The following is a 17,852-nucleotide window of genomic DNA, read 5'->3' on the forward strand; positions in this document are numbered from 1 at the left end:
TATTTTTTGTTATCGCGCTGAAAGATTTGTGCCTACTGGTTATTCTGACTTCTGTAGCACTGAAGTCACATACTGGGCAGGATCTTGAGAAGGAATGATGCCTGTGAAAAAAAGATCAATTGGTTGTTCTATATTCCAAAAAAAGATTACTCTTGAAAATGTTGTTGAAATTGTTCAACATAAATTAATTTTCTCTTCCTAGCTGTGAATCCTGAACCTCAGCCATCATCGCAATAAGACATCATCTACAGATCACCTCTGACTCCTCAACAGCACGTGTGAGCTGGTTTCACCGTTACTGCATGTGTTGTGACTTTTGTAGTACGTTTATTTTTCCGATGTGCTGCTTAATGTGACAGCAGAGAAGCGATCAATGCCATGTGAGCTCAGACTGGTTTGTGTAAAATATACAACGATTGCATCATCCTTTAACTTGTCATATAAATGTTGTGTTCGTGTGAAAATAACATTTGTAATTGCGTTTTGGCAGTTTTTTTTAATTAAAGTTGATTAAAACTTGTATTATTCATTTGGTGTGGTCATCCTGCTGTTTTTTTTTGTTGTTGCATATATCTGTCCCTCCCACCCTTGCCCTCTCCAGGTCTGAGTCAGAGTTAAATATTAAACTGGAATGCATCACTCCCACACAAACTGTCCCTACCACTCAATGACTGGGGAGTAGGGAGTCTGGGAAGAAAGGAAGGCGAAAAAGGAGGCTGTCCACCTCTAATCATTTGGACTACTGAGAGAAAGGGGGAGGATGTTGAGTTACGAGCCCTGTGACCACTAAGCAGAACGGACTTTTTCTGCTTCAATTATTAAAGATATGGAGGGGAAAAGGATTTGTTTCTTTTCAAGTGCGATATCATTGGTTTATATGCCAGATGAAAAAGTAGTCGGTGGCACTGTCATTTACTGCATTTAGGAGAATAAGACAAGTACACGGCGAAGGTGAAACTTCCGATTGTATTGAAGATACGGCAACATTACATTCAAAGCACATCACCTGGCAGTCACTGAACGAAAAAGTAAGATCAAAAGTTATCTAATACCGCACAAATAAGTTACATTCACAAAAATATCACTAAAATTACCATGAGTCTGTAATCAGTCAAAGTCATGAAAAGAATGTTACAAGCTGCAGCTGATCACTGGTACGTAAAATCAAGCTATGTTCACCTTAATCCTATTTCATTCTGTTCCACATCGTGAGTCTGATCCAGATTCTTTCTGCAACACTTTCTATCCAGCTTCAGTTTGGAGGACTATTCCGTTAGTCCGACTTTGTGACACAAGATATGACACGTTTTAAATATATGCTGTTTATCACAGAAGGTACAAATCATCTATCTAACAACGTCTAATTTCAGATGTTTGAGAAAGAAACTATTACAGAAAGTGACGACATCAATTAACTGTAACACAGTCGTACATTTACATTTGGAGCACATCGTAATGTAGCCAGTGTCCTGAAATGTGCATGTTATTGATCGTGGTTATCCGTACTCCACTGTCTGGTAGTGATTACACTATTTAAAAAAATGAAGCCGAAACTGAAGCAATATTCATTTACGGGACCCTGTTTCCGCTTAAGGCTATTCAAATGACCCTGTAGTGTAGTGTCTACATATATTTTTATTGGCCTTTATTTGATCTGTAATATCCATTTTGAACAACAGAGTACGTCGGCTGAAATAGTCGATACCAAGGACAGCTAGTTTTCACCATGTCTGTTGATTGTTTTATTGGTCATCAGGATTATGTAAAAAAAAAAAAAAGTACCTGATTTTCACAAAACGTGGTGGACGGGTGTGTTATGGGCGAGGAAAGAACTTAATTTTGGTGTCGATCCAAATAAAGGGGCAGCTCCAGGAATTTTTAATATCCTCGGATAAAGTTGCAGGATAAGGCATTTTTTGACATATTTCCTTGTTGTGCAAAAACTACTGAACCGAATTCAATGACATCTTTGTGGCGGGGTGGGGGCCTGGGTCAGGAAAGCTGAACAGATGTGTAGGATTATTCGGCCTTGGCAGAAAGTGAGTGCTATGCTGAGTGGCATTCTAGTTTAACATGAAGAGTTTCCTCCTCCTTTCAGTCTATGCTCTTGGACTAATTTGGCTAGTTAAATTGTAATCCTGTCCTGTTATAGCTCAGGTTACACAAACATACATACTAACCTGAGGAAAATTGTACTAAAGCCAAAACACAGTATGTATACATTGTAGTCTTTCTCTCAAAATCATTAATTACTCCTATCAATAAAAATTTATACAATGTGCTAATTTAAGCAAAACCCTCAGCTGCTTGTAACACCTGCCAAGACTACTAAATACATATAACTTGACTGATGAATTCACCATCAACCAATTATCATCTTTAATTCATGATAGAGATATATAGATATATATATTAGTGTTTGAATACGTGTTTGTTGATTTTCTTTGTTGAAAAGTGACATGAAAGGTTTTTCATCGAACATTACATAGATACAACAGGTGCAGTTGAGGTCTTTTTTTTTTTTGGAATTTACAGTGTATGTATTTCCAGCATATGATTCTTATTGAGGAAGGATAATGGGAACATTATGCAAATAATCCTACACATTTTATTACTGACATAATGACTTTTCCTTTGCAATGATCTGGGCCTGTGACAAAAACTCAGAAGTGTAATTATGTGTAGGCATTTTCACAGAGTGGTTCCAAAAAGCACGTTGATGGACAGACTCCATTAGCTGCATCTGTGAGGTGAAAGGTGGACTATGTGGAGAAAGGGTAAGAGTTTATTAGGGTCAGGAGGTGAAGTAGGAGGTCTGCATGGAGTAGAGACGATCAATGGGGTTTCCGACTCGCCCTTGCAAAAGACTGCCATCCCCAGTCGCTAAGAGGCAATCTCCAAGGTGACCAAGGCTTCCATCGCTGTCCAGGTCATGGAACACTGTCTCTGAGTCTGAAGGGTGAAAACAAGTGTGCACAGCTGAAGTGGAACAATTTAGGAACAGAAAACACAGAATTACACAAAAAGGCCTGACAATTGTTGTGAATACAAATTATAAATACATTATATATATTACATTTTATATATATTTATTTTTTACACATTTCCTAATTAAATACTGAGGAAAGCTGTACTTTATTGGAGCTACAGAGACTTGAGAATGGGATAGATTGAAAAATCTTTATTTTCAGTTTGAGACATTTTCTTTTGAATTTCCAGTTTCTATCTTCTGTCTTACCATAAGAGTGGATCTGCTCACTGTTCAACTGAGGCGGTGTTAGTCCATGTCGGAAAGGTTCTCCACCATAGATGTTGGGGTCAAGAGCGAGCAGCTGTTGGCGTGGCAGAGAGGGATACCCCAGTATTCCATCCATGCCATGGTTACTAGAGCCATCTGTGTTAAGATGAAAATCCTTTCAGTTACACCCTTTCATCTTAGCTTTTACAAGTCTTGGACAGTATACTTCTCGGTTCTACATTATTGATGTTTTTTTGATTATTTAAATTTTACTTGTAGTGCTATTTATGCAAAGAGATTGTTTTAGTGGGAGTATCTTGGAATACTCCCAGTAGATGTAGAGATGTTTGAGTTTCGTTAAATATCATGAAACTAGTTGGTTCTTTGTGATATTAAAACTGTCAAAAAAAAAAAACCTTTACAAAAAAATTGGCCTGCAGCTGATCTCCTTCTAGTGAATTAGCCCATTCTTCCACAGTAGACAATATTATGGTGGAGAGGCTTTTGCTCCTGACATGAAAGCATATTTAAACATTAATGGCATCGTCCTCAGCTTAGCTGTGACGTTGATTTAGTTTAGTCAGCAAGCCTCTGATCCACGAGCTTCCTTTTTGCATAGAGTGATTAGAAAAGACAATAGTTCTGATTAGAAACCGCTCAAAACAACATTTGGAAGATTTTCTTGCGTGATGAAAAGCAACACCAGGCGTAGACCATCTAGTTCAATAAGAGAAGGCTGATATGCATAGATGATAACCCCAAAACTCTATAAGTGGCACTACAAGTAGAGGACGAGCATGTACTTTTGAGCTGCCCCTTTAAGCTCTTACCCTCGCTGTCGTCGTTGCTCTGGCGGCCGCCTCTACTTGGTCCTCTCCGGGGCCCTCCTAGCTGCTCCTGTTCCTGCTGCTGCTGCTGCTGCTGCTGCTGTCTGCGAGCTATCTTTTTCATCTGCGGCCCCAAAAAGAAAATAAAAAAAAACACTGTATGAACCTTTTGTGATGTGTGAAAGAGGAAATGCTCAAATGTGCGGATCAATTCTAACCTTGGCTCTCTGGTTTTGGAACCACACTTGCACAACACGCACTGTGAGTCCAGTTTCAGCAGCCAGCGTCTCCCTCACCTATAGAGTAGAGGCTTTAGCGAGACAGAAGCTTTCCATTGCCAAACACATTGCAAAAATGAATTGTTATCCACACTGACTAATATGACCCAAAAACAATTGAAGAGTGCAGGGAAAGGGAGTTGCATCTAGAAGACATTTCCTTTTGATAAGACAAACTGCTCTACCCACCTTGCGGCAGGGCTTTGCGGACACTTCAAAGGAGGCCTTGAAGGCACGACGCTGCTGCGTGGTCAGGATAGTGCGTGGCCGTTTTGAACGCTTGTGCTCCTTGCCTTCATCTCCACCTTTCCCCCCACCAGAACCTATTGCTCCATCTTCATCCTCACTTTTCACTAACGAATATGAGAAGACGACAAAACCGTCTGAATAGCTTGCATTTAAAAATAAAAAATGTTTACATTTTCATACGGCTGCACTTAAAACTAACGTGAGTGTCTTAAACTTAAAGTAGGTAGTGAACTTCTGGAGAGTTAAACTGTTCAATGTCAGTTGACTGTTTGTCATGTGTGCCTTTGACTTAATGTCAAATCGCCACTGGGGCATTGACCAAACGTACTACTGGCCTTCAATGCAGTTTCATCTCCATCATCATCATCATCATCATCTTCATCAATCCGGTTATATCAAATGAACAAAGAAGCACATAGAGACTCAGCCCTGTAAAACCTCATTTGACATTCAGAATGATGGGCATTTAAATTATGAGCAGAAAAAATATGCTAAAGGTGTGACTGCAAAATAGAGGGAATATTGCTATGATAACTTGAGGATGTTTCGCCTCTCATCCAAGGGGCTTCCTCAGACGTTTTTAGAATTGAAGATGGATGAGATGAGATGAATGAAAGGTGCAAAAAAAAACCTCCAAGGTTTCCCTTCAAGTCCAGATGACTTTATTGAATAGAGAGATCTACCATGACCTGAATAACTGAAAACCTTCCCAGATGGCTAAAATAGATATGGACTGACCTACAGCTCTAAATTGATTATGTTGTTCAGGTAAAGCAGCCTTTTAAGAAACCGAACTTTACCTGATTCAGTTGGTGTTGGACTAATAGCTGCCAGCATTTCCCTCTCCTTCTCATAGTCCATGCGACACAGCAGTTGGCCCTCTTTCAGCACAAATTCATCTCCTCGTTGCAGCCGCCGTTCACACTCGCAGCAAGTAAAGCAGCCCAGATGGTACACCTGGCCTTGCACGCGCATTATCAGCTCCGAACGTCCAATCGCCTGCAGGCAGGCGCTGCACTTCCTTACAAACAGCCTAGAGGTGCACAGCAGGACATTACAGATGAGAATACTTATAAGGATAAACATGGCATTGTGGGAGTCGAGGAGTGAAGAGAAATCAAGGCGAGGAAATTAATGAAGGAGGCGCAGACAGAGAGCTTCAATACATTTACCCTCAGCTCAGATGATTCTGGTAATTAGCATAGTCTCTTAATTAAAAGTACATATAAACATTACCCAATTCACAGAGCAACAAGGTGAACATCTGCTGATTCGAATCACAGTTGTCTGCATTTTCTTTTTTTTTTATGGGGTGTTTTCTTTCCCCCTCATTACAGTAGGTGGCAGTAGTTGGCTGGTGATAAAAGACCCGCATGCTGCGACTCTCCCTTTCAAATCCTGAAATGTTTAAATCTGTTTGATGGGGTAAACTCAGTCTGCCCACATCCCACCCGCAATCTTAAAGTTCTTATTTAACTCGATGAATAAGCTCAATGCAGTGTCCCTGTCAAGTCCATTCCTTTTCCACTTTCGTCCCTTTGTCCGTCCATTTCTCCCTCTGTGAGATGTTATAACCCTTCGTATTCTCCCCTGCCTTACATCCTCATTTCTATTCACAGAACAAGTCCCTGCAATGAAATTCCTCCCAAATCTCTCAGCTCAACTTGGTCACCCCCCATACCAGTATTTTCTGCCAGCATTCCCAGTTCTCCCGCATGCCCTCCCAGCCTGCCCCCCCAGTTCACTGAAACTAATAAAGACAGGATTAATTAGATTGTTGTTTAAACAGTGCAATGGCCAGACAGACGCTGTAAACTCATAACCAGGGATTGGGGCTAGCATGGGGTTAATCTCGCTCTTCTCACTTAGGCACACTAAAACACACATATACGCACGCATAGACACACATACGAATCCATGTGTGCGCGCATGCTCGTGGGCATACATTTGCACAAATTCACCAATTGAATAGCATCATAACTAGTTGGATATCTGGTAGTTATCCAACCAAAAATGTGGAAATAATATAAATATACTTGAGGACCGGAATACCTCTGCAAGTTCCCTGGATGTCAGAGCAGAGGTGTGAGAAAGTCAGAGGTCATTGGATTCAGAAATAACACAAAACACAAACCTGGACAAGAGGGAAGGGAGGAAGAAAAGGGAGTGAAGAGGGGGAGGAGGCGAAGAAGGCAAAAGTGTTGACGCTCCCTGACTGAGTGATAGGAAGGTGTTGCTGCCCAAATCTGGAGTGTAAAGAAGGAGCCAGGTCTGCACATTAGAGCTCCTAATCTGCAATTCCGTCCCAAACGCAGCTGCTATGGCTAATCTTTTCTCAATCCCTCTGCCAAATGGTCCCCAAATTTCCTAAACGAAATTGTCACTAACTTAATATCATAATGCAAACACCATTTTAAAAGAGCTCCACGTAAAACTGTTTTGACAGAACCTTGATAATTACCTCAGAATTTGTTGCCTTAATTGCAATAGGTTTGCATCGCCTTGCATCTCGAAGAGGTACTATCCTTCGTAAAATATGCATATTTGAGATTTAACAAATTCCACAATATTGCATAGTTCAGCCTGACTCCATCCAAAGCCACATGTTAACACCGTCAATGCTGCATGTTGCTGTGAGGAAAATCCCAGCGCTGCAGCGTGGCCTTACATAAAACTGATGCTTTGGGTGTTTAAGGACCGCTCTCCCTAATCGGGGTGTACACAGCACAGTAGGAATTTACTCAACATGGCAAATGAAGGGAACTTGGGGCAACTGCCTCAGAGGGGGGCCTGAAAGTAGATCAGTCTAATCCCTCTAATAGAAGTATCATTCGCACTGCTCTTTAGCAGGATGTAGCTTCCAATCCGTATGGATCATTATGGACATTCTGGTTATAGAGCTACTATACAAATAATGCAACTTATTAATCACAGATTTATATGATTAATATGAACCCACATTATAATTATTATTATTATAAGCGATAGATTCTAATGTGTCTTCCGCCTGTCCTCTATTTATCATAAATTAAGATAGATTGTCATCTCTTTTGCTTTGTACAATAAATATCATATGTTGTAGTTTGTAAAGGAAAATCTCACATGTCAATAAGTTTAGTTTAGTTTTATTTCACGTATCAATGATTGTCAAAGCTGCCATGCAGCTGTGAACAAATCAATCTTAAAGGATATTTTGAGGGGGGCGTTTTTCGGCTTCAGATGGCTTCCCTTTAATAAAGGACTGAGTGTTATATTCATGCAGAAGCAAGAACAGAAGAGCAGACAGAAGACTGACCACGTGCAGAACTTCAGCTTCACGCAACTTAACGTTTGGTGCAATGGATTTCTGAGGGGTTAGAGGGCACAACTCATTATAAACAGCTTGATTATGACATCATATATAGCAAAGGGAAGAAAAACATAATGTGTTTTTATAATCTGACCTTTCTTATTGTATACAAACAGAAGAACAGAATCTTTCCTGTCTCCCTAAGCTGTGTCATGTGACATTGTTTTGCCTGTGAGCGCTGAGAAGAATGACATTTTTGGGACCACAACACAATAATTTCATAAATATGGATGTGCCTATGAGCAATTACAGCAGCTATGTTTGCTTCCATAATTGATGAATACTTATACAGGTATAGGTTTCCTATTATTTTGCACAGATTCAGGCATCATTGTGAAACTGTAGCTCGTCAAAGATACTACACATATGTGCAATGTGGTTAAATACTCATGTAGCGGATTCCCAGACATGCTGTGCTCGGAATGTCCGTGTATGTTATGCAACTATAAGGTTTGAAATTCCCTGAAAAATTAAGGTATACATCCTGTGTGATAGATGCAAACAGAACAAATGATACGCAACAACCTTACTTTTAAGTTGTATTCTGCTTAGTATCCATTTTCTTCATGTTTGAGGGAGTTCGTGGATGTGCGTGTGCATGCGTGCGTGTGTGCGTGTGTGTGTGTGTATGAGCACTTTTGGCGGATATTGCTCTGTGAAGCAAAATGGCTCAGAGCCAGGGTTCAGTAATCACATCATCTCCTTTTATTAAATCTCCCTGCACTGCTTCTGTGTTATTAAAATCTCCCAGCATTCCCCACGATACTCACTACCCTGCCACCACTCACTCAAGCACACACACGACTATGAAAAGTAACACTCACACATACACCTCTTCACACACGCGCGCGGGTGCGCACACGCATAAATAACAGTAAAACACATACACACATGGGTGTAGTGTGTATACGGTATAGTCACATGCACACATAAACACAGATATGCCCAGTTTGTGTAAACACAGATAAGGTGCCTGTGTACAAACACCAATAAAATACTGACAGATGCTGCCGTTTGTACACCACATCCATCCAAGCATCAGTAATGTAACATCATAAACAGTCCGACGGCTCAATGAAAACTCTTCACAATTTGTAAAAGGTGTGCAATAGTTGTCATCTAATGGTCATAAGGGCCTTCGATGCACGGTTCATATTTTTGGAGACATTTCTGCACAAACCCGCAGTCAATCTCACAGCTATACTGTCGCGACTTTCAACGCGACTCATTTGCATTAGTAATAAGAGACCTTCCCTAGGTGAAGCAGTGCTGATGGCTGGAACATTCAACACCTAATGTGATGTACCTGTGTGGATTATAGTTGGGGGGAAAAAAAACCCAGATGCACATCTCTGGATGTGTGAGATTTACACCTGATGCTACCAAAATGAGTGCTATGTGTGAGGACATGGATGCTTGAGTGCGTGAATGAGTACGTGTGCGCGTGAGCGTGAGTGTGTGTGTCTGTGCGTGTGCGTGTGTGTGTGTGTTAGTTTAGATAAAACAGTTAATCCCCAGGCCACCAGAACGCAATATCCTGTCTGCCGGTTTCTCATTTCCTGTCTGTCTCTGGCGGAGTGGGAAGCAGTGGGTGGGGGGGTTGGCGGGGGACAGCGGGACCCGTTGCCCCAGAAACAAGAGATACAGCCGGTCGATTTGAGAAAACTCTGCGCCGATCTCCCTATCTCTCCCTCTCTGGTACGACCCCCTATTCTCTCTCGCTTTTTTTCCTCTCCCTCTCCGCTTTTATTATCTCAGATTTAATAAAGCCAAGGCGAGCAGCTTGTTCTGCCATGAAACATTTATTAGCTGTCTGTTATAAAATTGTTGTGGGGGTGGAAAGATGATGGGGTCTCATCTCACATTATGCAAAAACAGTGGCAGTATCATCCCCTCCTCTCACACGTGCATATACACCTGGACACTAATCGACCCTCCTCTGCAACTGTAGCCCAAAATAACACTTTTAGACACTTCATCTTAACCTTTTATATATATGTATATATATACAATTTAAAAATAATTTATAACATTAATCTTGCATAGCAAAAAAATCTGCATCAAATCAAAAGGTAAAACTTCCCTACACTTGGAATGGAAAGCTTTTATTGTCATGGTCAACACAGTACAAGTACAGTGCAACATTGTACTGTGTTTCTTTGGGCATACCTTCAGCCATCTTCTGCTGTTGAGATGCAGGTAAGGGTAAGCGAGAAAGTGCAATAGGAGTGTTTCTGAATTAGATGCATGTCTCATGAAGATTTCTATATTCAGTATGGTACTGAGCCATAAATGCCACTGTGATTCACCTAAATCCACCCTGAACCACAACTTCTCTTCCACAAGGATACTGTTTCTAAGGGCAGAATTGTTCAGTTATTTCAGCATACACTTTCTCTCTTGCTTCTAATGGTATCTGATAACACCGATGGCTTCAGTTACCTGGGCTGAAGAATAGACGAAAGACCCCAATAACATCACGATACATTATTGATCTTTTAAACAATACCTCCCTGCTTTTTAAAGGTATATATCAATTTCTGCAGACATTCAACGTTTCTACGTGTTTTTTTTAGATGGATATCTTAAAATTAATTCAATATCTGCGATTTTGTAGAACAAGCATATTAAACAATGCTACGCTATTACAACAAATGTTTAAGATCACAAATATAAGAATTGAGAGTTGTTATGCGAGCTGATAGGAGCTATGCTTGTTGTCCTTCTGACACATCATTGCATAATTCTGCCTGATTGTATTTCCCTGCAGCCCAGTGTCTCAGGCCTGTCATCACAGAACCGCCACAGAAGGTTGGGTAATTAGCAGTGTAACCAATCAGAGCCCCCCCCCCCCCCACCCCAACCTCCTCCTTTAACCATCCCGAGACACAAAGAGGCGCTGAGGGAGGGGAGGCGATTAAGAGAAAACAAGGGATAAACGGGGAGATAAACTGTTTGGTGTCATCGCTGCCATCAATCTCAACAAGAACAAAATGAGGTTTGGAATAGAGAAATATTATTACAAAGCAGACAGTGATGAACGAGGTAACGGACAAAGGCACAGAGAGAGGAATTGTGGATGAGGCGGGGGGTATGGAAGGGAGACTCGGGGTAGAAGATGCACATTCTACCCTCTTTTTCTTTTTCGAGTCACAAGTTCACTCACATAAATACACTGTAACTTGAGTGGATGGAAGCGGCCTGGTCAGCGGCGGGAGATTCCATTGCTATGGAGGCAGTGTCTCCCTCGCTCTTGTCTGCAAAGAGGGTTTGCAAACCTTGATGTACTCTCAGTGCTCTTTACCCCACAGAGTAAGGTATTAAACCCAAGATTTAGTGAATATCCACCCCGGTGACCTGCTTTTTCACAGGGTCGAAGCTGCCTTTATGGGGCTTTATAAGGGCGCTCACATGCAGGCTCTGCACAGCCAGACTACCCTCCATTCTGTTTGGGCTCAGCGTTATTGACCAGGGAACACTGGACTTATACTCCTGAGTTTGGAAAAGAAACTGCAGAGTGTGAAAGACCATGATTGCAAAATGTGCTCGGGATATCAAATACGATATGTATGATACTAATCAAGTGGTTTGGTTGTTTTGTGCGATGAGAGATATATTTAATTATCTTGTAATTTAGAACTATAGCCCCCCCCCCACTGATTTAGAGCTTTGAGAAAAAAGTGACCTCTTACTCAGACTTTGTGTTACTGGTGTCGTGAGTAGTTTTCCATACAAATTTGTACAAATCAGCCGTCCTTTTAGTAAAATGCATCCAGGCATAAGCACACCCTGATGGAAATTTAAAGTGTTAAATTTGAATTATTCTGAAGTTTCATTCTGAGCATCTGGTCCATAACGGGGAGTTCCACATGTTTTTTGTTGTTGTTTTTTTGTGCAATTTAAAATCAAAAATAAACCCCAAAGAAAAATCCACAAGATGCACTTGAGTTTATTGTGTCTAAATCCCCTTATTTCCATAACAGATTGAGAGCAAGGATCGCCTAACTGAAGCCGTACCTTCTGTTTTATTGCATAGACAATAAATGGCAGACGCTACGGAGATCACTTATAAAGAACTTCAAGCACGTAACTTCAATATCACTTAATACTCAAAAGTACTCTATATTTTATTTATTTTTTATTATGCTATTATTTTTTCTATTTCCTGATCTATTAGAATAAGTCTATGGCATGCTTGACAATTTAGATTCATTTTTGAAATAAAATAGCCTCAAAAACATTAAACATGTAAATGTTTAATGTTTTTAATGTTAATGTTTGCCTTGAAGGCAGTTGAGGGCAGATTAATCAAAGTGGGGGAAGGGTCACATTTCAATATAAAATTTGTTTTCTAATTTGAACTGATAGGCATATCCATGGTTAATTTTTCCTGCTGTAACAGGATTTCTTAAAAAAATAATAATCTGAGATGTCTCTCAAAAACACATTTAGCACGTTTTCACGTATTTCTATTTTTGTGAATACTAGCTGGCACACTTGACTGCACTGGGTAACTATGTTGTGCAGTGTGGCCTTTATACTGATGGGGAATCAGGGAGGAGAGTTCTGCCTGTCTGGATGTGATGGGTGATGTAATCAAAGCAAGGGATAAATTCAAAGAAATATTTGGACAAGCCAAAGAGGCAGTGTTGGGGCAACTGGACAATAACCTAGCATGTGTCAGAAAATCCTGCAAGATGTGGCCTTACCGTACATGCATATTACATTTACAAGTTAAAGTCAGTTTCTAACCTAATTATCAGGCAGATATCTCTTAAACATTTTGGAACTGAGATTCAAGCGCAGGGTTGAAAGAAAATTACGCTTCCAAACAAGCATCTGAATTCCCCTAAAGGTTTTATGTACCTTCTTATCCTTCTTGGACACATTTATCTGTTACAGTGCACACACCTGCTCTGGATGGGAGGGGGGGGGGGGGGGGGGGGTAGTAGTGTTAGGCGCTGATGGACAGACTGCAAAAAAAAAAACAAGGAGACATTGTTACTGATCCACTGAAGGTCACAGGCATCGGGCCAAGTCTGGCACCGACTCGCACTACAAGGCAACTAGCCATATGCAATGCATATAGGGCACTAAACCAACACCATAGTGAAAGAGCTGCTGACGACTCATTTGGATCAACAATTACAGTCATTACACAATAGAGAGCAAACTCGCTTTTTCATTCCATCACTGGAACTGAACCTCATTTATGAGAAGCGTTTGTCTCATTTTTCCAGATAGCGAGCCTCTCTCGCTCCTTCTCTCTCTCTTTCTCTCTCTCTTTCACAGTCTTGTTCTCTCTTACTGTCCTCCAGATGTCAGGTACAGTGGGAGAGTCTGTGCTGCTGGATGCCGTCTGACACTTTTCAAAACAGCGATAACGAGCTTCAGGCTCGTCCTTCAGCTGTCTACCCACATGAGCTCCCACTGCAGGCACACCCACCGACCGCACTGCACACCAAACAGCCCAATAGCCAACAATATGGCTGGATAGAGTTGAATCATCAAACTCAAAACATGCCATCTCATATTTCCCAAGTGTTAATGTTCAGCATGACAGTGCACAGCATGCAGACGTTGTGCACTGCATTTGCACGCAAGAGCTGCTAACTACTAAGGAGACTGTGAATATACAAGCACTACAGGTATTATAAACTCCATGAGTATATAATTCTGCAGAAATCAGTCAACTGGAATTTATGATTACAATTCCCAAGAGAAATTGGGTTCATGGAGTTTCTCAGGAATCTCAAAATGTTATGAGCCAAAAACATCAATCATTCAAAATATGAAGAGTCCCTTCAATACTCTTTTTTCCCTTCCTTCTTTCTTTCTTTCTTTCTTTCTTTCTTTCTTTCTTTTACACACGATCAACAACAATCGTTTTTCATGTTTTGTATATAACTGAAAATACAGCTTAATTGTAGACACACTTTTCACACAAAAGGCATGAAATTCAGTCACCAAACCTGAAGTGAAGCGTTTGATCTAAGCCTCTCATATACAACATGTGCACCTTTTACTAGGGGTTTAAATATGAAGATCATGAACAAAGTGAAATTTACTCATTTGTCATTCAACAAACAAAATAGCTGAATCACATCGCCTTCTTTATTATTGCAATCTACACACACCGGTTACCTGAGAAAAGACGCTGCTGCAGTTTTTAGTGAATTTAACATTATTTTGTTTATAAAAATTAGCACAGTATCACAACTGAAAAAAAGTCCTCTGTAACAGTGCTGTCATATAACTCAGCATGTAGACTATAGGGCTTCATTAATTTGTTTGGTGACTGTCAAACAGCACTCAAACCAGCCAGTTCAGCCTGAATAAGTCCGCCATGGTCAACAGTGATTTTCAATGTACTATTCTTCATATGTATATGGTTTTATTCAGGTAGTACACAGACGGATATGTGATAGAACATCATCTCCTTTTGTGATGTTTGGTAGTTTTCATCCTGACAAGGCTTGTTCCAGCTCAGTGATGACATGCATCTCTCCCTTATAGTGGAAAGAATGTTATGATGATTGTATATAACAACATTCTCATCATTAAAGTGTTGCACTCCTTGCATTGACCCATTTTTAAAAAACGTATACTTTATAAAATACAAATTGCAATCATTTGAGCACTGGAGCGATCAAAAAAATTGGTCAAAAACGTGTGCGTGCGTGCGCGCTTACTTTTCATAATCATGCTTGCAGTACAGCAGGCGGTCCCTGCAGTAACAGGTCCCGGTAAGCGCACTCAAACACACGGCGCACTTTACGCAGGTCTCGTGCCAGGAGCGCTCGTTCACGCGCAGCAGGAAGCGGTCGGCGATGGGAGACTCGCAGCCCGCACACAGCTCCCCCCCTCCTCTGTACTCTGGACCTGGGGAGGGGATATACGAGATTGGATAGAGAGGCAGAGGCAGGGCAACAGGCGGACTGCGGGGGGGGGGGGGCATGAGTCTGGGTCTCCCTGCAAGCCGCATCCCTGAGGGAATGATGACTCCCTCTGTGTGTGTGTGGGTGGGTGCGCGCGCGCGCGATTTTTCGTTCTCATAATTTAACTATTCTGGAGAATATTTATTCTAATTTTCTCTAAATTGAAGTTACATAGTCTTTCCGTTTTTTTAAATCCTGCATAATTGAAAATGTCTTTTCCCATTCCGTTAGAAACTTTTGTTCTTTCTGCCCCCCCCCCCCCCCCCCCCCCCCCCTCTATGTCCCTCTAATATTGGCAGACCCTATATTTTATTTAATTTTACATTGAATATGATTCATATTTGGAAGTATTGTCTTAATCCCAGTTTAGGTCTAATTGATATATTGATGATATGTATTATTATTGACACTTGATATTATAATATGATACAAATTATATTGCTATTGTGATTAGCCAATTGCAAGACTACACGGAATTTTAAAGAAATTGTTAGACTATTTCCTCCTTGTGTGTTATAATATTCATATGCTACGTTATTCACAACCCGTGGCACCCTGATAATACTTGTATAAGGCGATCATATTGAATGTTTTATCACTTTTTATCGTTATTCCGTACATTCTCAATTAACACTAACCAAAAGGCGTTGAGGACGGTGGCTGCTGCAGACAGGACGACTGGCTTTCCTCTGTTTTCATCCCTTCTCTCCTTGCCTCAGTGTGATCGCTACAGAAAGACAAAATGCACTGTTTTCAAGGAAGGATGTCAGCTGCATGGCCTATCGCAGTAAAAACGATTGAGTGTATAAGGTAAACAAAGTGGGCAATATTTTTGCACGCAGATTATGAAAAAACGAAAGTCTAATTAAAAAACAGATACATAATTTCAAAGAGAAATTTTACAGGTAAGACGGATCCAATATTTGACTAAAATTGAAAGGAAACACACATTTCACACACTCAATGATCATATTACTAATGTAAGTGTTTAGAGCCCGATTGGAAGACTGTTTAAAAGTCAGACATCAAATCATTGGTAAAAAATAATCACCGCGCTCCTGCACATCAGACACACAAAAATAACCAAAGGTTTGACATAAAGGGGATAACATTTGTGAAAATTGCAGCATATGCTTTTGTATATGTTCCCTACATATTAAATATATTTAGATTGACATCACTGTTTGAATATTTATATTAATAAAAATATATTTATGTGTGTCATTTATGGGGTTTCTTCACAAATACGGCCTGTAATTTAATTTTAGGCTTTTATTTGTTGTTGTTGTCAATCTACTCTCAACAACATTAATATGACTATAGTTAGTATTACAGAAGACGCACTAAAATACATTGATTGCATTTTGCACCACGCAAAGTCCACTAAAGAATAACTTTACTGGGGAAACAAAATATTTCATTTTATTTGATTTAAAAGGCTTGATTTTTGTGGCTTTATCATATACGACTGTGTTTGCCCGTTCCGGCTCGTTAAATCAATATATTTACGAACATTTAATTTACTTATCAGACATATAAATTAAGCTTAAACATTTTTCTATTTTTAATATAAGTGGGGGTTAACTCATTACATCTTTAAATAGACACACAAATATTCTGGGTTTTATATAATTTTGAGTTGAATAAATTACTGATACTGCTGTGTAATTTATCGATCGTCAAGATTTAATAAACTTTTCAAGAACTACAATTTAAATCATTATAATTGTCATCAATACGAGCGATAAATTCAGTTCATGTCAAAACGCACTTGAAAAATTGATTTTGTAGTGAGAAGGTTTACTCGATTTTAAGGAATTAAACTCTCTTTTTGCTTTCGTAACAATTAAAAATTGTGAAAATTAAAATCCGGCAATCAAAAGTAAAAACAAACAAACCCATAGACTTAACTTGCGTGTTTTGGTCCAACGGTTGTTTTGATCTGCCCACTTGTTGGAAAAGTTTCCAAATCAGCGAACGACGAACAGATTTTGGTTTTCAGAACGATCAAATATCACAATTCACCGAACATCAGATCTTCACCCGACATATCTCACTTTTTCCTGAGCACTTTTAATACCCGCGGAATAAAGTGGAACCCTTAGAAAACGCGAACGCAGATCCGAGAGACCCAAACCATGAATACCTTCACTGACAACCTGCTCTTGATGTGCGGAGTCCTACCTTGAAGTGAAACACACTCCTCCTGAAATCTCGGTCGGCAACATTAAAACCTGCGGGGGGGGGGCAAACTTTGAGCCGGTAAAAAAGAACAGACGCGTTTACAGATTATTCACCTGCATTTCACGGCACGCGTGTTGGCTATGGCGAAAATCCAGGTACCATGATGACCCGAACTATTGTCTATTGTCTCTCCTGTTTTCTCCGCCGCCCGTGCGTGGTGCGCTCTGACTTGTTTTGTGCGTCAAAAGGCGCAGAGGGAGGAGATGGACAGACAGAGAGAGGGAGGGAGAAAGTGCGGAAGATGATGGGGGGGGGGGGGGGGGGGGGTGGGTTGCGATGATGCATCCTATTGATAACTCGGATGAAGGATGATCTTTTACATTTGTGTTCAGCGTTATAGACGGAGACTTTGAAGGGCGCAGATGATACGCGTAAAGAGCGACATCACTGACTGCCCCCCCCCCCCCCCCCCTCATTAATTCTACATGGAAAAATGTTTATTATGATGATAGCATTTCATTTTACGATTGTCTTGTCTTATTCTGGTAAAAGAACAAAGGCAAATGAAGATGACAGCAGCAATCATAATTCTACAGCTGTACATGCAGCATATAGAAAATATTATTGCCATTGCACTTTCTACGCCTCGACACTCTAAAATGAAACAGACACCAGAATAAATAAAAGAGGCTTAAATGGAAAAATAAGAAGTGACATTTCAAACCATTGTTGTAATTAGAAGTACAGTATGTGGTTTATTGCCTCTCCGCTATTGTTTCGAGCACGTTT

At 40.4% G+C, this 17,852-nt stretch overlaps 1 protein-coding gene across 1 annotated transcript; it reads right to left on the reverse strand.

Annotated features, from left to right (window-relative positions):
• Positions 1-2,794: 2,794 nt before the first annotated feature.
• Positions 2,795-17,107, reverse strand: lmx1al (LIM homeobox transcription factor 1, alpha-like). Its single transcript, XM_068749991.1, has 9 exons — positions 17,064-17,107; positions 15,518-15,606; positions 14,634-14,823; positions 5,393-5,625; positions 4,533-4,696; positions 4,284-4,361; positions 4,069-4,189; positions 3,239-3,394; positions 2,795-2,952 (listed from the first exon to the last, which is right to left on the reverse strand). Exons 1-9 carry the CDS (start codon positions 17,105-17,107, stop codon positions 2,795-2,797), a joined length of 1,233 nt encoding a protein of 410 aa, XP_068606092.1.
• Positions 17,108-17,852: the final 745 nt, after the last annotated feature.

Source organism: Brachionichthys hirsutus, chromosome 16 (assembly GCF_040956055.1).
Source record: "Brachionichthys hirsutus isolate HB-005 chromosome 16, CSIRO-AGI_Bhir_v1, whole genome shotgun sequence".
NCBI classification, from domain to species: domain Eukaryota; kingdom Metazoa; phylum Chordata; class Actinopteri; order Lophiiformes; family Brachionichthyidae; genus Brachionichthys; species Brachionichthys hirsutus.